Source organism: Chelonoidis abingdonii, chromosome 4, assembly GCF_003597395.2.
Source record: "Chelonoidis abingdonii isolate Lonesome George chromosome 4, CheloAbing_2.0, whole genome shotgun sequence".
Classification (NCBI taxonomy): Eukaryota; Metazoa; Chordata; order Testudines; family Testudinidae; genus Chelonoidis; species Chelonoidis abingdonii.
Genome location: NC_133772.1, coordinates 95,534,352 through 95,553,772, shown reverse-complemented (window position 1 = coordinate 95,553,772; position 19,421 = coordinate 95,534,352). Strand labels below are relative to the sequence as shown.

The 19,421-nt window shown below is 40.4% G+C and overlaps 1 protein-coding gene across 3 annotated transcripts in view; it reads right to left on the bottom strand.

Annotated features, from left to right (window-relative positions):
* The window catches only part of LOC116829382 (formin-like), a 254,480-nt gene that overhangs the window by 200,101 nt on the left and 34,958 nt on the right, over window positions 1–19,421 (bottom strand). For all 3 annotated transcript variants that reach the window (XM_075065486.1, XM_075065487.1, XM_075065488.1), the window contains one exon: window positions 10,780–10,841. In XM_075065486.1, the coding sequence (XP_074921587.1) occupies window positions 10,780–10,841 (62 nt within the window). The remainder of the gene's footprint in view (window positions 1–10,779; window positions 10,842–19,421) is intronic.

The window sequence follows — 19,421 nt, the reverse complement described above, 5'->3', positions numbered from 1 at the left end:
ATAAAAAGCTAAGAGAAACTAAAGCTAATTCTACACTATGAGCTAGGGATGTGATCCTTTTGCTTGCATACACATACGTGTGCCAGCCAGCTCTCATCAGCTACTGCGAGTTGCTGTTGCACAGGTAACAGCAGTGGAAGCATGTGCCGACTACATACCCACCAGTTTCAGGTGGGTTTGTACCTGACACAGCTAAGCTGTGCCTGCACTGCCCATGCTACCATGGCTACTGTCATAAATAGATAGCTAAGGGTTAATGTTTCTTTCACCTGTAAAGGGTTAACAAAGAGAACCAAACACTTGACCAGAGGACCAATCAGAAAACCGGATTTTTCAAAGTTCAGGATGGGAATGTTTGGGTGTGTGTCCCCTTTGTCTGCTCTCTCTGTTCTCCAGTCTGTCTCTCAGCTATGAGAGGGTTCTTCCTATCTTCAAGCTTCTAATCTTCAGTTTCCAAGTTGTGAGTACAAAGGTAGAAAAGACAGTAAGCTTTTATTGTTTTTTTGTATTTACATGTGTGTGGTTGCTGGAATGGTTAAATTGTATCTCTTTTTGAATAAGTCTGTTTATTCATATTTTTCTTTTAAGTAATAGCCCTGTGTATTGTCAACTTAATGCATGCGATCATTGTTATGGTTTTTCTTTCTTTTTTAGATAAAGCTTTCTTTGAAGACTGTTTGTTACGGTTTCTCTCTCTGGGTAGGTAAGGACCGAGGGAAGGGAATTCTCTTGTGTAGATCTACGGAGGTAAAGCTCTTGCAGCACCAGGAATTGGCTGGGAGGAGGGAAGAGAGTAGAATCATTTCTGTTTCCTTCTGTATTTAGGGTTTGTTCTCTTTGTGAGAATCGGTGAGACATGTTCTTTGGTATTGTGATGTAAAAGATTGCATCAGTAACTTCCGTGTACCCAGAGAGGAAAGTCTGGGTGGGAGAGAGAAGGGGAGGGAGTGGGTTATTTCCTTTGTGCGTGAAGTATCACGGGCTTCTGAGTCTTGGGGTTCCCCAGGGAAGGGTTTGGGGAGACCAGAGGGAGCCAAAACCCTGGAATTTTTGGCTGGTGGCAGCGAGATCAAATCTGAGCTGGTAATTAAGCTTAGAGGGGTTCATGCAGGCACCCAGATTTCTGGACGCTAAGGTCCAGATTTGGGAAAGATGCTTATAATACAGTGGAAGCATGTGCCGAGTACATACCCACCAGTTTCAGGTGGGTTTGTACCTGACATAGCTAAGCTGTGCCTGCACTGCCCATGCTACCATGGCTACACAACCCTTTATACACGTGCTAGCTCAATGAGCACTAGCACCTGTATGTGTACATGAGCAGGGGAATTCACCCCCCTACCTCAGAGTGTAGATGTAGTCTAAGAGTACACAGGCATTGTGACAAATTGCAGACATTGTCTGTACCACTTCCAAATTGTAGATAATTTGATTAAATTGTATCGTGCAACTTCTGTGTCATGAAAAGCTCATATGTATGGGAATCCCCCCATGAGTTGGCAGGGTTGTGTCATGTCTCTGCCAGGCCAGAGACAATGGTGAGTGATCAGCACTCAACTATCCATTCAAAGTAAAACACTTTGGGACAATGGGTTTACACTCTAACTGGGAGAAGCAAGTGACCTCAGCAGGAGTCTGTAAAGGGACTCAGGGGTGGAGGGTGGGGGACCTGGTGAGAGAGCACCATTTTGCACCAAACTAAGATGAGGGAGGCTGCTGCAGGGGCAGGGTAGGCAAGGGGCGGGGGCAAAGGGGGGAGGACTCCCAAGGGAAGGATGAGCTAGTGAGGGACAGTGTTTAGGACATTTTATTGTTGTGTATGATCTGTACTCTCCTGTGCTTTACATGATTACTATAAAGAGCATAAAGATGTTAAACTGTACAAAGTGTGAATGAATGTTGACTGCTTCACAACTGCTGCATGTCCTGAGACAGTTAAACTCACACCTTTTGGGTCAGGGTGGAGTTCTGGTAAAGGGATCTGTTTAAATATCAGGGAGTCTGACGAGCCAGTGTTGCATCCAGAGGGCCTAGGCAGCTGGACAGTGAGTTTTGACAATTGGAGGGAAGCCAGATAGAAGATCTGTGCCCTGAGTGTGTGCCTAGAGACCCCAAGGCGAGGGCAATGGCTAGACTCTGTTCAGACTCCAGGAGGAGCCTGAAACATCCTGGGGATCCAGAGCATAGCAGCCTGGATTCCCCTCACAGTCATCCTAGTGGGGGGCCAGGAAAGGGCGCTGGCCAGGATCTGGCCTGAATTAGTCCATGCACAGTGCTGGTCACACACAGTACCCAGGGCACAACATGTTTCTAGATGAGACGTGATATATCGATCCCCCCCCAAAAAATCGATCACTACCTGCCGATACGGCGGGTAGTCTGGACGTACTCTAAGTCTCTCAAGGGTGTGAAACATTCACATCTCTAAGCAGCATAGCTATGCCGTCCTAACATCTGGTGCAGACGCTGCTAGGTCAATGCAAGGATTCTTCTGTAGACCTACCTATCACATCCTGGGGAGATGGATTAAACACAGCAATGGGAGAACTCCTCCCGTTGCTGGAGTGAGTGTCTACACTGAAGCACTCCAGTGGTGCAGCTGCAGCGCTGATGCTGTAGCATTTTAAGTGCTGACAAGCCCTTAGACAACAGAATAAGTTCCTTTAATATGAAAGATAAAAATGGTGAAGCCAAGTAACAAAATATGTATTTTAAAAGGTTCTGAACATTAGGAAGTATGGAAGCCATCTCCCAGTGGCCAAATGGCAAAGGAAATAAGATTGTCAACTTTTCAAATAAGAAACGGTAAGAAATGGAAATCAGGAGTGATAACTGTGATTTTTCAAAGATGTTAACATAGTTCTGAATATCTAAAAAATTTTAGCCCACTGTAAAATAAGATACGCAGCAATCATATTTAATATACGCTACCTCTGTTCACAGCATATATTCCCTAAAATTGGCCTGTGAAGATTGTACATTGTCAAATGAGATTGTAGTAGCTGCAAACTTTACAACCAGCAGGTGACAAATGTTTTTAGCCTAAATGTTCCTGTGTCATTTAAGAATTCTTCATATGGCATTCCACATGAATTATATGCTATATCGTGTCCCAGAAATGTAAAGAGTTCTGATAAAATGTAGATAAAGCATGGATGGCATTTGTAAGGTGTGACATTTTAATGCAACAAGGAACTCAATACTGAAAGCATAAATGCAAGGCTATTCAGCTTTCAACCTTCAAGTGTAGTAAATATATCTAATACTCTTAATTATCAATCAAGGCAGTAAAATTAAATGAAGAATTATAGTGTTTTTCAGTCATTACCAATCTTATAACTAGATAGACTAGCATTTTGCACAACATCCTCACAAACATATTGTAAAGCCAACTTCTAAAAGTCTGCTTTAAATTATTTTTTGCACATTTTAAACAAGCATATTATTTTTGTGAGTTTGAAGTATCATGCTAAAGACACTGCACTTCATTTTCATTACCTCACAGCCCAGTGAAACATTCCTACAGACTTTTTTATAACGAAAATATTATGAACTAAAGCTGTCTAGCATCAAAATAAAGTCATCTCCAAACAAATGGATACCATATGAAAAAATGTAATACTTTATGAATATAATACATCTTGTGGGAAACCACCACAATGACAGTATCAGTTCCCACAAATATCCACAGATCATGTGCAGAAGACTTTTGCATTTAAACTAGTTAAAGTTGTATTTAAGCATTTAAAATGGATAATAATGAGTTTTTATGGCACCATCATAACTGATAGTTGAGTCACAACTAGGCACTAGCCAGCAAATAACATATGCACATTTTCCTTCCTCTAAACTGCAGATCCTATGTGATCCTTTGTGTTATTTATTATACTTTGACAAACATTCATATTCCAATCTCAGCAGCTAATGAATTAACATTAGTTGATCAGACATGGGAAAAAATACAAACTACCTTAATTGCTTCATTTAACAAGAGATTATGTTTTTATCACACAAAGTTAGAGAATAGCAAATTAATGAAAAAAATGTTTGTGAACTTTACAGTTCAGGAATCTACTAGCCCCTCAATTTCTTTCAAATTTATTTTCATAGAAAACATAAAATGTCCAAAATTAATGTTTTTAATGGAAACCAATTAACAGCTCCTCTTGCAGTCTAGTACTCTGAGCATCACAGCAAAGGCAAAGTGGAACAGATTGTTTAGCATAAGTAAGTTAGCACATATTGCAAGGAACTATTCAAGATAGACTGACCCATTAATATCTCTGCAGTCATAGAACAAAAAGAGGGGGTTCGCGGGTCACAGATTGTTGTAATAAACCATAAATCCAGTGTCTGTTCAATCCAGGATTTTTAGTGTCTAGCAGAGTTATGAATTTAATCTCTCAGAGTTCTCTTTTTAAAGTGTTGTGCAGATTTCCTTTGAGGATGAGGACTGATAGGTCAGATATAGAGTGATCACTTCGTGAAAAGTGTTCAGACATGGGTGATAAGGTGTTTTTGTCTTTTATCATTTTCCTGAGATTCTTATGTGTGTTCAACAATTTGTTCGACCTTGCATTTAGCATCATGTGATGTTCAGAGTACCTTTCTGAGACCTGACGAAGAGCTTTATGTGGCTTCAAACTTGTCTCTCTCACCAGCAGAAGTTGGTCCAATAAAAGATATTACCTCACCCATTTCGTCTCTTTAATTAACATATCGGCATTTCTTTCCATTTATGTTTTCATACTCTAAAATTCATTATCAAATAATATGGAGTCTTTTAATATGGAACATGTAGGGTTACCAGACACTTCCTATCAATAAAGTAGTATTATCTAGCCATTGTAATGTACTATTACTGTGTTAGTGTTGCCCTTGGCCCCCAAGACCAGTGATGATCCCCAAGTCTCCCCAGTGGGTTAAGCAGACCCTTTCCCACAGCTTCAATGTTGTCTTCAGGGATTTCTGACCATGAGGTAGACACACATACAGATTTGGTGAGGGTTCCCAAAAACCAAACACTCTTTAGTTAGCATAAGGATTAAGGAGTTCTAAACAAGACAATTAACACATTTACATGCCTTTCCCTGCCTCACTATTTTGAGCTTTCTTTGAGCATTGGCCAGAGTCCTATAAGGAGCCCAGGATCTTCCCTCCTGCACATAGCTTCTACTTCAAATCATGGAATCTTTCTCTCTCCTATGCATTGCAGCCAGTTTCCTTCTTTCTCAGCTCAAACTGCAGTTAAGAAGGATCCCCCTATTATGAAAGCATGCCCCTCTCTTCCCCTGTTATGCCCCAGCTTCCAGTTTGTGAGTCCCTACCCCAATGCCTCAGTCTTTCTTTGTTCTGTCTCTGGAGAAATTCCACTGCTCTAGAGCCTCCCGCAGAACAGTTGGACAAAACTGGTTTTCCCTAGGCTTCAACTATTCCACATCCTATGGTGCTCCCATTTGAAGGGGAACTATTTAGATTAATTGCTCACGTTGTCAGCCCTGTGTTACCACTTCTTGGAATTTCAATCCAATATGAAGGCTAAAAGACAATAGAGAAGGTAAAAAGCCCCACATTCAAATAGAGTCTGAGACAGACATACACAGAGTCCCAATATCAAACAGAATTCATAAAGTGTGCTTGGATTCCCCAAGCATAAGAGTGACCATTGCTACTACTAAGTATGCTATTGGTGCTGCTGTAGCTCTCTAGATTCCTGTAAACATGTCTATGTAGTTCACTTCCTAGAAATAAACTGGTTATGTCTCAAGGAGAAAATAGAGATATGGACCCTCATCTTCCTCCCCACCACCTTTTGACTATTTTTATTTTGAGAAGTACAAAATAACTAAGGGTCCTTCCATGCATTTCTAGTGGCAGTTTGCCTTCGCAATCATTGCTACTGATGATTACCTCAAGAGTCACTTGATTCACAGTATAGTTTTAGTCTTTATCCCTGGTTTCTCCATTACTACTGCCTTCATAGTTGCAGAGGTGAGCATTTAACACTACCCTTTTTGGTCTCTGGAATATCTTTGTCCTTTTCTCCCTCTTAATCGCTAACAAAGCAAGCCATGCTTCCTCACTGGAGTAATTTCCCCATACTCCTAATAGCTCTCTAGAAGGTAGATTTCACTGTTGATACAAAAACGGTTATTAAAAATATTATTCTAATTTTAGGTCATTACACATTTGCCTTTATGTTCACTGAATTTTAAGATATACTTATTAGAGTGTTGCACACCTTCTGTAGGCTGATCTTATTGCGCACACCAGGAACTTTTTGCATCGATCCATTCCCCCACCACCCTTTTATTTCAGGGAGTTGCTGCAACTCCCCCCTATCCCTTCTTTCATGCCAGAGCTCATGCCACTTCCTCTTTCCCATACCAAAGCCTCCCATTCTTGCCCCACCAGGCCACATGGTCGGTGTGCTCCTCATTCACCTCTAGCTAAGCAGCCTCCCAGCACACACTTGGGGACAATAATACGAAAATGGCTGATCCTTTTGAAATGAAAATGCTACTTCCAGCCTCCAGCTCAGACTTACCCAGCTGTTTTGCCAAGGCTGGCAGCCTAGGAATCAAAGGGACCCTAAACAACTAAAGAGACTCTTTGAAGAGAGAGGAAGCAGTGAGTCATGAGAGAGCTAGTACTGGGGAAACAGACTGACATGGAACACAGATACACATCCCTTAAAAGCATCTGAAATAATAAGGATCTTTCCAGATTCATGGGGAAGATAAGTCTTAGGAAAGAAAGCCACATGTATAGATCGTTTTAAAGTAAATTTTCTCCGAAATTATTTGGTTCTCAATCAACAGTAGTGGTTTTAAGAAGGCTGTCTGGTCAGTGGATACTCAGGTACTGCTGAGGTAACAACTAGGGTGGCCAGGTGCCCGGTTTTCGACTGGAAAGTCCAGTCGAAAAGTGGACCTGACAATGTCCAGTAAGATCTACTGACTGGACACCCAAAGTCCGGTTACTATGGGTGGGGGAGGTGCCAAGTCATCACTTGTGCCAGCCCCTCTTAACTGCGCTGGGCATCTGCAGCTCCCAGCCCTGGCTTCCCAGGCAAGTACCTCCCGACCTGGGCAGAGATGGGGGACAGAGAGCGGAAGAGCAGTGAGAAACAGGGGCAGGAGGAAAAAAGTGAACGGAGCAGGGCCTCGGGGGAAGGGGCTGGGGCAGGAGTGGGGCCTTGGAGGAAGAGGCAGGGTGAGGTGAGGTCTGCAGGAAGGGGCGGGTAAGGAGAGGTTCTGGCCCTCCTGTTGGAGTGTCCAGTTTTTAAATTACAAAGTTGGCAACCCTAGTAATGACAGTTAGTACTGGGGGACTGAAGCCCAAGGCCTAGTCTGAGAATGGGAGAATCATGTGGAGTTCCACCCCAACAAAGGTGATGGCTTGACGCCCAAGAACTGGAAGGGATGCATTCAAAGAGACCAGGAGAGGTCAGCAGGGCCAGGCCTCAGGAAAATCACACTTTGGGCAAACTTGTATTTTGGCACTCCTGACCTCCGTTGGCACGGCACTCCCCACATTGCCCCTGGTCCCCATAGGTGCCCCCCATTGTCCCTGATCCCAGTGGGCTCCCAAAGCTCCTCACCCCCTTTTCCCCAATCCCTGCACGATGCCCCTTTTGCCCCAACCCCTGCCCCCCTTCTGCACCCCTAATCCCTGCGCTCTCCACCTCCTGCACTCCTAATGCCTGCTCCCTCCTGTGTCCCCAACGCCTGCAGTTTGCCCCCTTCGTTCCTAATCCCTGCACTCCGTCGTGCATCCATGTGGGGAAAACGATCTGGATACATGGAGGGGCTGGCATTGCTAGTCCCTCCCTCCCCTGAATACTGCTCCTCCGGCCCCCTTGGGGAGTGAGGGGGTGGGAGCGAGGTGCAACGTTAGGGATCCCTGCTTCCAAGTTACTTTCCCCACTTGGGCTGCATAAGGGGAGGGCAGGAGAGCAGCAGCTCCTGATGCTTGACTCACAGCACAGCCCAGGTGTAGAAAGTGACCTGGATGCAGGCAGCCTAGCGTTGCTCCTCACCTCCCCTTATAGTCCCCCAGGGAGATGCAGAGTAAAGGGGGAGGGAGCAGTATCTGTGCATCACTGCTTCCCCCGCCCCAATTCCTCTGCCAGGAGGAAGCAGGGAGAAATCTGGGTGCCACCCCTTCCCCCCCAACGCATCACCTCTGCAAGTTTGCAGTACTCGCCACTCAATCAGGAGCAGTTTCTGACACTACACTGGCAACACGCACCTCTGTACTGCCACACGGTTCCCCTCTGACCATGGCACCCTGGGCGGCCCACCCCTAAGGCCAGCCCTGTGAGCGGTGCCATTAGCCTGCTAACTGTGACAGTCTCTCGTTTCCAATAGTCATGATTAATGATTGTGAGGCTTTTCCTTATCTTTAAGCATAGTGTCACCTAAAGGATGCCAATAACACAATGTGACTACAATATTGGGAATTACATCCCTGTGTTGTGATTGCCTAGGGAGGTTGGGGAATCACCATCACTGGAAACTTTTACGAGCAAGTTAGACAAACACTTGTCAGGGGTGGTCTAGAGCCCTGCCATGAATGCAAGAGACAGGACTAGATGACCTCTTGAGGTCCCTTCCAGCCCCACAATTCTATGAGTTGACATTAACACACAAAATTAAGATTTGGCCTACCATTTTTTGTTTCTCTAGACTACAAAGTTTTAATAATTTGGGGGATAAAATTCCTTGGAGCTCAACACTTTAAACACCACTTTCTACACCGCATCTCCATATCTAAGTCAAGTAGGTCTGCATAGATTTGTCCTCAGAGCCTGTCAATGCTACTCCTCAATCATCTGGAAGAACTAGTGTTGAGTGATGTGCAGAAATCTTCACATCTCACCACAGCAACAGATACCACTTACTGGTGAGGTAAAATAAGCAGTAGAAGGGCAACATACCCATCTCTTTAACAGCCCAGGAAGTGAGAGACTAGAGAAACTATTTGTCCCTCTCTTCATTCATCTCATTCTGTTTACCCTCCTTTTCTGTATAATCAAGCATGAGGCATCTTGCCAGAGGTATCTGGGCACTAAAACACCAAGAAACACTTTTTAAAAGCCTTTTTGACGTTCTTTAGGCAATCAGATGATTCCATGTAGACTTTGTTAAATGTGAGTATGTCATCAAGCCATTTGATTTGTCAAACACTGATTCCATTTTGTTCCCCCAAAAGCCCAAATTTATTGATCTTCTCAGCATGCTTTAAAACCCATCTGTTTTTCTCAGCAAAATTTTAGCGTAGTGGGAACTACAGTAGAAGAACAGGACTTCACCTGGATGGCCAGATTTTGTTATGAAATTGGGCTAATTGGACTTGTTTTTATATTGCTATGTTATACGTTTTTATATGACATGATAATCTGATTGATGAATCTACAGCCATTGAGAATATGCTTTTAAAAAACAGAAATCAATAAATGCTAAGTCTTCAGCATCAAAAACTGTGACTCATACATTTCAAGGAATTTTGAAGAAAATTTAAAAAACAAACAATATGAAAGAAATCCTGGTCCCGTTGGAGTCAATGGCAAATCTCTCATTGACTTTTCAGTGGGGCAAGATTTCACACTCAAGAAAAATGATGAAAACTGAAAAAATTATGCCAGCTCAAGGAAAGTCAATGTGTGTGGGGTAAGGGAGGGAAAAAATACAACATTCAGGACTTGAGGAGACCCAACAAGTGGAATCTATTAGTAAAGCTTCTGAGAACATGTTGCCTTTCATGTCACCAGGCTCAGACTTTTTCCACCTGCTATTTTCAATTCCATTTGCCTTAATGTTGACAATGGAAATGCTGCATGTGTTTGTAACTCAGTGACTTACACACTGAAAACACAGCCCAAACACACTGTGGTACCATGGTGCAAGTATTACAGCTAATTCACTGTGCAGTGCTAGAAAAGCACTATATAGTTTGACCAGAAGATAATTCAAAGTGTTTAAAATTGGCACCATCTTCTTGTTCAACAGATCGGCTCCTGTGCTACATATTCAATCACACTGGCTTGCTTTTGTGACAAAAATATGCTTTTGCTACTTTTTACTTCAGTTAGTGCTGCAGAGCCAACATTGTTTTGGAAGAGTGGGCTCGATTCTGATGAGTTCATATACCATCCACAGGATAGTTAATTAAATTCAGATAGCAGAACTTTTTCTATTTATGTTGAACTGTGATCTTTCTAGCTCTACAGTCAGAAACCAGACTGGGTTTTCAAAGGTGGCATTTAGGAAAACAAACATTATTTTACTCATAAAGGTAGTAAAATATGAAATCACAGACACACAGCCCCACAAATGCAATTCCTATGGGCAGTTTTTGGAGAATAACTGCACTTTATAAGAAATCTATGCTGCTACTTAAATGAAAAAGCAATGAGTTAAGTCATGGAGCTTTAATATGCTAAATGAGTTTACAAATTATAGTGCTGATGAAGCAAAGAGACTAATTTGCCTTGTGCCCTGCATGAGTGATACAATCAGCAAGCTTACAAAAAGGACATTTGAAAAAATGCTAAATCCCTTTAAAAATTATTTGTGACTGCACATATGGATTTTAAGTAAACTATCTTTAATTGAGCTGCCCATCAGCTGAAAACTAACTTTTAGAGAGAGAAAAAAATATGTTTAATATCAGAACATAAATCATATACTGGATTACTTAAATCCACAACTTGCACAAGATTTGAAGAATGAAAAATCACTTCTATAACAAATCAGCATCATTAAAAAGATGTACCTTTAAGTTTTCAACTTCTTCCTTGTTTTCTCTCTTTAATTGCAAAATTGCAGCATGGTACTCTGTAAAAAATAAAGAAGTGATTCAGGTTAATGACATAAAAGTCAAAAAAGCCTCTGTTTATGCAAACAACATGACACTGTAGACACAGTGCCATTTCATACTGTGCTTCCACGCCAAAAAAACATAGGTTGAAGCTTCTGAAGAGTAGGCCTGCTACAAAGGTGACAAAGAAAATGTAAGTCACATTGATTAGCGTGCATATTCCAGGATCATATGATATATGTGGCCATATTGACAATGGTGTTAATAGTGACAGAGGATAATACAAATAGCTCTCACATGGGGAGAAGAGTAAAAAGTGTATGGGTGGAGTGGGAATGTATTTCAAATTGAGGTAAGCTGAGGTAACTGAAGAAACTTGGGATTTGGTTTTTGAGGTACAAAGTGGAGTTGATAGCATGCTTCTATCACACATAAAAAGTTTTGAAGGAATATCTACATTTAGTATTCAAATCTTTCACTGAATTGTATTCAATTTTCAAGCTGATAACATCTACACATAGAATAATTGGACAGGGTGCAGAAAAAAGCCAAGTGATTTGAGGGCTGGAAAAATGCCTTACAGCAAGAGACTTAGAAACCTTCAAGCTTATCAAAAAGAAGATTGAGAGGTGACTTGCTTACAATGTATAAGTACCTTGATGGAGAAGAAATACTAGGCACCAAAGTGCTTTTTCATACATCAGAGAAAAGCAGCAAAACAAGAACAAATGGCTGGAAGTTAAAGCCAGACAATTTCAAATTAAAAATCAGGCAAAAAATTTTTAACAGTGAGAGTAATTAACATTGGAACAGCCTACCCAGGGAAGAGAGAGATTTTCCATCTCTTAATGTCTTTAATGCCTTTTTAGAAGCCAGAATGCCTGTGTAGAAGATATGCTTCAGTCAACCATGTTACTGGGCTCAATGCAGGGGTACTTTGGTAAAATTCTATTGCCTGTTTTATACAGGAAGTCAGACTAGATAATCTAACGCACCCTTATAACGTTAAATATATGAATCTATGAAAAAATATGAATCAAATATGAATGAACAGAACATACAATTCACAGATCTATTTTACAGATAATTGTTTTCTTTCAAAGAAATAAAGACTGTTCCTGGCTTTGGTTGTGATCTGAAACTCTAGCACTATTTTTAATATTTTGTAAGACTAAGATTTTATTATATATTTTACAAAATTGTAACTGCAAATCAGAGACCACACGATAAAAGACTTCATACAATAATATGTATTTGATTGCTATTTTGAGTATGGTACAATAGGTAAAAATAAATGAGTATATCCTTAAACTCATCATGAGTCCAATGAACAGGACTCTAATACAATTCACAGTTCAGAGTAATGAAATGGAAAGAAAACCATATGGGTCTGCATAAAATTATGCTTGAATTTCAGGGGAAGATGGGGTTGTCCAGACATAACTGCTTAGTCATGAAAATATACTTGCATTTTAGCTTTGAAAACATAATTAAAGACCTAAAACAGTCTTCTCTCTACTGACTTGAAAGCATTCTAGGATAATATTAGCTACACTAATCACATGCTTGGTAGAGCGCTTTCTTTCAATAAGCAAACCAGACTACAAAAGCTGACTATTTGTTGTGTTTAGTAAGTGGAGTAACTGTCAGTGCTTGTATTCATAAATCACAGTTGGCGCTTGCTCACATTCTTTAAAGAAAGCTTGTTGCAAGTGAGACCAAGGGTCCAAAGGTAGTCAGTCCATCATATGGCTCTAAGGAAGCAGCCACACATTTGGCAACTAAAGCTACTCTCCTCCTCTCTGTCTCCAGTTAAACATATTCAGCCAATGGAACATGGCTCTGCTCCTGCTCCCTAGTACAATTCCTATTGACTCAGTAGGGCAGACTCAGAGACTCTAACTGTAATGAGTGATGAGCAAAGACCAGACTGAACATGTTTAAGAGAAGCATTTCCCTTTGAGGTAGTTCATTTGCCCTGGAGACTTAAACTAGCAGATGGCTATAGAATATGTACTGTATCTGTCTCTTGGGAATAGTTGTGATCAAACTACACAAGTCGTTCAACAAAATTCAACATTTTTTGTTGGCCACCAAAAAAACTTTGGCCAAAATTTAACTGAAAAGTTTCACTATCTTAGGGTTTTACATGGCGCCTAGTACAGAGAACTAGAGCAACAAAACAAAACAAAAACATTCTCTCTTTCTTTGAGGCAGAGGAGTCTGACTGTGTGTGCCTTTCTTTTAATTGTTTCTTTAGGGAGGAGGGAAGGATACTTGGTTTTCTACGAGTTGGAGACAGAAACAGTTGAAGCCTGTGACCCAGGAAGCATCTTATGCATAGATCTTGTTTAAATTGTTTTAACTATTTTTGCCAGCTAGAAGGAGCTACATCATAGCATCTGGACTGATATAAAAGATCAAAGGGAGAAATTACTCATAGTTTTACATTTATTTGGTTGGTAAAAAGAGAAAAATATGGGACAAAATAACAAGGACAGGCAAAAACAACCTATAATGTCATCTCTTCAATATCTCTTTTCCCTTAAACCCATCAATAAACATGAAACTCATCAGATTTAAAGTCTAAGTACATAACTCATAGAGTAAACAATGTAAACCACACCAAAAATAAGGAATACAAAACCAAATAGGAATCTTAACCAGTTTGTACATAAGACACAATTCCTCAGCTCCTTAGTTGCTGACTGTTTCCAGATTGGCTAACTCCTCTACAGCTACCAAAGAGGAATTCTCCAAACACTTTCTGACTCAAAAGTAAATTAACATTTCTGTAGGGGCAGCGTGTAGATTAATATTTTAAAGTTCCAGTATCTCAAGAATCTTGAACATGCCAAAGTAGTCAAGAAAAAAAGACCAGTCTTAAAAAATGGTTTGGTTTTTAAACCATGTATTTTATTTAAGAAGCAGAGTATTATTTACCATTTGGGAGTAGCAGTCTTGTTAATTTCTTGACTTTTACATCAACTCTTTGAATTGGCAAACTCCAGAATAATTTCAGTGGCTTGAAATGCTACAACTCTTAGTTATAAGATTTTTTTATATGTTGAAGTTACCTTCTTCCAAAAAATCTTGAAGCTTGGAGCAATAGCAGATGATCTAGTGGCCCCTTCTGCCCTTAAATTCTACGGCTCTATAAGAAATAGTGTACCCAATCTTCTGCTTAAACATATCACCTCTGAGTAGAAGCAAATGTTCAAGTCTTTGAATTACTTATATACAGTGTGTTGCGTATTGATATAGTGTACTGTATATCTAATATACTTTCTAGCATGCTATAAACAGATATACTGTAGCATACCAACTTACTGACCAGTGTAAAGTTTATTCCAGCCAAACTAAAAAGGAAGTATCTAAAATACAAATATTCCTGATGGGTGATAATGGAGACTGCTCTTTAAAGGAGATGCTTAATTCTGTAATAAGGATATAAAATAAAATATTCTTCATCGGTTAATTTAAATATTGTAAAAATAATCTATTTAATAGGAGTTGACACCCAGCAAAGTGTGTTTTACCTCCTCCTTAAGCAAACATTAATATTTGTAGGTCTAAGATGGCACAGTGAAAACGAACCCCAACAGATAAGACCCAGAACTGAATATAATGATTTGTACAGTGCTATATGACACAGACTGCAAACAAGTGATTCATTCTTTTCCTTAGCTATTTATTACAAGGGCAGTCTAATTTGGGACTATTTATTGTGAACAATTTCAGTCCCTTGATGAAAGAGTCTGGCACACAGAACCAGTGGTCTGAGTTGTCAAAATCATCACTAAGGAAGGAGAGAAGGGAGGAGAGGGTTCCAATGGCAATGGCACCCTAGAGTGCAAAGCTTAAATTTTCTGTCCATACTGACTCAGAGGGATACAGTGCAAAATACAACAGTACTTAGATGTTGCTCAAAAAAAAGTGCAACCACAATAGTGGTGTAAACACCAGTGCACTGTCAATACAAGTTGTATGTGAATGCAAGGAGTTTTCCATATGTACTAGGAGGCTGCAACACCAAAGCAGTGTAGGGTAGTGACAGTAAGAAAAGAAGTCAGGTGGCAGGCACTTTCAGCATCTGCAGATGCAAAGAGGACAAGAACTGGCAATTTGGGATTTATATATTATAAGGGAAGAGAATAGGAAAGAGTATGTGTGACGGGTTGGGTCAAAGAAACCCCCTTGGGACTGTCACCTGATGGGCTCAGACTACCTCTGAGCCCATTCTTCCTGCCCTCTTGGGACTTCAGCACCCTGTCTTGTTGAGCCAGACATGCTAGTCTGCTGCAAACACAGACCCAGGTCTGAACCACATCCCCCAAAAGCTGCAGACTCAACAGAAAACGGCTTAGAAAGTGCTCCTGTCTCTAGCACCCAGATACCCAGTTCCCAATGGGGTCCAAACCCGAACGAAATCCGTTTTAGTCTGTATAAAGCTTATACAGATAAACTCATAAATTGTCCGCCCTCTATCACACTGATAGAGAGCTATGCACAGCTGTTTGCTCCCCCAGGTATTAGTCACTAACTCTGGGTTCAGTAATAAGCAAAAAGTGATTTTATTAAATATAAAAAGTAGGATTTAAGTGGTTCCATGTAATAACAGGCAGAACAAAGTAAGTTACCAAGCAAAATAAAATAAAACATGCAAGTCTAAGCCTAATACAGTAGGAAACTGAATACAGATGAAATCTTACCCTCAGAGATGTTCCAATAAGCTTCTTTCACAGACTAGACTTCATTTTAGTCTGGGCCCAATCCTTTCCCCTGGTACAGTCCTCGTTCCAGGTCAGGTGGTGGCTAAGGGATTTCTTATGACTGCAGCCCCCTTTGTTCTGTTCTATTCCCTTTTATAGCTTTGGCATAAGGTGGGAATCTTTTGTCTCTCCGAGTCCCCACCCCTCCTTCTAAATGGAAAAGCACCAATATTAAGGTGGATTCCAGTACCAGGTGACATGGTCACATGTCCTGTGAGACTCCAAGCCTTCATTCTTCCTGGCCTGACTCACAGGAAGGCTTGCAAGTAAACAGAGCCATCTACAGTCAATTGTCCTGGTTAATGGGAGCCATCAAGATTCCAAACTACCATTAATGACCCACACTTTGCATAATTACAATAGGACCTCAGAGTTATAGTTCATATTTCCAGTTTTAGATACAAGAATGATACATTCATACAAAACGGATGAACATACTCAGTACATTATAAGCTTTGTAATGATACCTTACAAGAGACATTTTTCACGAAGCATATTCCAGTAACATTATATTCACAGTTATTAGCACTGCAGTATAGCAAAGGAGAGAAGGATAATACTGAATGTCCAGCACGTGCATTCCTTACTTTTTTCTCGAGGGAATTCCAAAGTAGGTAAGACGATCAACAGGCAGACATCAATCTGGCATGTTCCAGTGTATCCCATGGCACACAGGCCAGGTAACAGGTTTTATAATGTTTTGTAGTGCATGTCATTATATCTCATATATATTCTTGACCAGTCCATCCCCTTTTCCTTATCTCAACTTCCACATCCCGCTTATGTTGGGGTCCCCAGGTTCTATAGTTAATTAATCATTTACATCAATGGGTTGCTATAACTTTTCTGTGGTCAAACACCTGCAATTTTCTGTAATACGTATTTCTCAGGAATCTCTTAAAATATCAGCAATTCATGTTTTGTGGTTTCTTACTTCAACTCCACCAGTTCTTAAACACAATTGCTTACTGCAACACCACATCTTGTGAATAAAGATACTTACCATTACTTACTCATGTGAACCTACAATTTAAGGCTTGATTAGTTTGGCTAAGCTAACTTCTTTTGCAGGCCTCAAGCCTTCTGGTTCTTCTACTTGTGTTTCAGCCTTAATCAATACTTATATCTTATCTATATTACTTACATAAATATCTAAAAGTGCAGGGTTGACTACAAAATTTTGGAATTCCAAATGCCTCAAGTACGCCAAAACCAATTTTTTTCAGACATTTCAATTCACAGGAAATTTCAAAAATATTGTTTTCATTCCAATTTGGACCAAAACCAAATTTTGAAATGTCAAAATTTCTCATGAACCAGAAATTCCAAGTTTCAAACCAGGAGTAATTACAATTCTCTTCTATATATAATAAATTCCATTTTCACAAAATCATAGAAATAGAGCCAGAAGGAACCTTGAGAGGTCAGCTAGTCCAATGGTTCCTAAACTTTTTACTAACACAATCCACCAACTGCATTTTGGCTTTTTTGACACCATTCCCTCCTGCTTCCTAGCTCCTTTCTCCCCCCTTGGCCCTCTAGCCTCCTGCTAGTCCCTCTCCTCCCCTCCTTAACTGTCTAGGCCGACAAGCTTCCCCCGTCTCTTGCTCCCATTTCTCCTCCCCTATTCAGCCCTCCAGCCCCATGCCCTGCCCTCCAACCCCCTGCTCCCTCCTCTTTCCAACCTCCTGCACGAAGAGTAGTATGCTATATTTCAGTTACTATTTTTAAAAAAAGCATTCAAGACATTAAAAAAAAAGTATGAAACCACTTTTGTTGGGTAATAAGAGAAAGAATAAAGTACATTAAATTAAGACATGTAAAAATGAATTCAACTTGTCTTCACTCTAATACCTGAAGTGTAAAGACTTAAGTCATCAAGGGACTTCAGTCAAACTTACATGTCATGAGCATAAAAGACAACCATGGTTTTAAGAAGAAATTAGACCAGTATGAGGGAATACAAGAAGATCATTAAGAATATAATTCTGAAGAACAACATCTGACCACTACTCAAGTTGTGGGGTCTTGTGAGGATTTAAACCACAAGTATGTATTAAGATAGGGAAACAAACAGTGGCAGAAGTAACTTTTAAAGCAGGGGAGTGATGGGTCATTTGTGGTGGGCTGGAGAGTGAGTCCATCTACACTCACCCTACAGTGACAGCTCCTGTCCCACTGGGCTGGGCCTGGTCCCCATTCCCAACATTACAACCTGGTGCATAGGGTCACAGCATCACTCAGGTTTGGCCCAACTGCCCCTCCATCATGACAGAGACCAATTTGAGTGAGTAGCATTGAGACATGGTCCACAGGGTCACAGCACCACATGACCTCATGCACCATGTTACATCACCCAGACCAGGGAGTCAGAGCCAGCCCCACTGGACAGGAGCTACTGCTTCTGCCAGATGAATGAGAGTCAGACTCACTTTCCAGTCCCATGTAAAAATTTGTGTTGTACATCTCCATTTGTCACTTGCATAATATGCTTAGGTGTATGCATGGTGCCTTTTTAAGGGGACTTGACCCCCCTTATCTCTGCCACTGCAAAGAAAAATCTCCTTTTCACTGTAAAAGTATTTTTAACAGCTATTCTTGTTTCTGTTGGGCCTACAGAAAAGAAAGGAAAAATTAAGTACTGCGGTATTTGCCAGCATGCTTGCCCTGAGATTAGAAGCAATAAATGACTGGGGGTTTGAACATATGTGTTTTTAGTTAAGCCTTGGAATTCAGTCACTTTTTTATACTAGTTTTAATATTTGTTAGATGTTTCAATTGATTTTTAAATTAGAAGTTTTACACGATGTAACACAATTTTCTTCAAAATTTTTGTTCAGGTCAGGATCAGAAGATCTTGTAATCAGTTTCTTCCCAGTGGCATCACTGTCTAGACAAACTGATATTTTGAGACTCCCAAAGTTTGCTGGATTGTTCCATATTTCTTCATGACCTGCTAAATTGGGGGAAATCCCTGAATTTCTTAAGGGATGACTGAATCCAATCAAATTGCATAGAAGGCCTGGGGCAGTGCCCTATTCTGATTTCTCAAAGTACTCAAAGTACTACCGAGGAGGAGTTTCAAAGAGGAAGCATAGACATGAATCTTTAAAAGTGGAATCAAAGTGACTCAAGTGTTCCAGGCACATGGAATTTCATATCATGTCAATGTCTCTTGAGCCAAGATTTCAGTGATTAACTGAGCCAGCCTCCTTAACGGAAATCCTGATGTATTATTCTTACATATGCAACAAACAGTGTTCACAACTCTCACGATTTTTTTTGAGTTTCATGATATTCAGTATTTTTTTTAAAGCCACACATGCTGGAGTCATGATTACAAGAAAATCTCAACTTTCACTTTTTAAAAAAGTGTTTCTAATCCATGAGAATGCAAAGAAAAATCTGATAAACATGAACTCAAAGAGCTGAAAATCCAGAAAGAAAATAAAAAGAATGGCAGATATAGTATTTTTTAAAATCTCATGATTTTAAGTCAATTTCAGGATTTTGGGGCTTGTCTCGTGATTTTTGAATGCTTGGAGTTAGTAGTACTGAACATATAGGGATAATGATAAATAAAGATACAGTCAGGAAGCAGCCGAATCCAAAAGCAAGGAAATTAGATGCTTATATATATTTATATAAGCATCTAATTTCCTATATATATATATATATATATATATATATAAAAAAAATAAATTCCCCTCTCACCCCTATGGGTGGTATGTGTCTTCCTCAACCTCGGGTCCTCTACCAGAGGCCTGGGAGTTTGAGGGTTCTGCGCAGTATCTTAGCTGTTCCTAGCACTGCACTCTTCTGGAC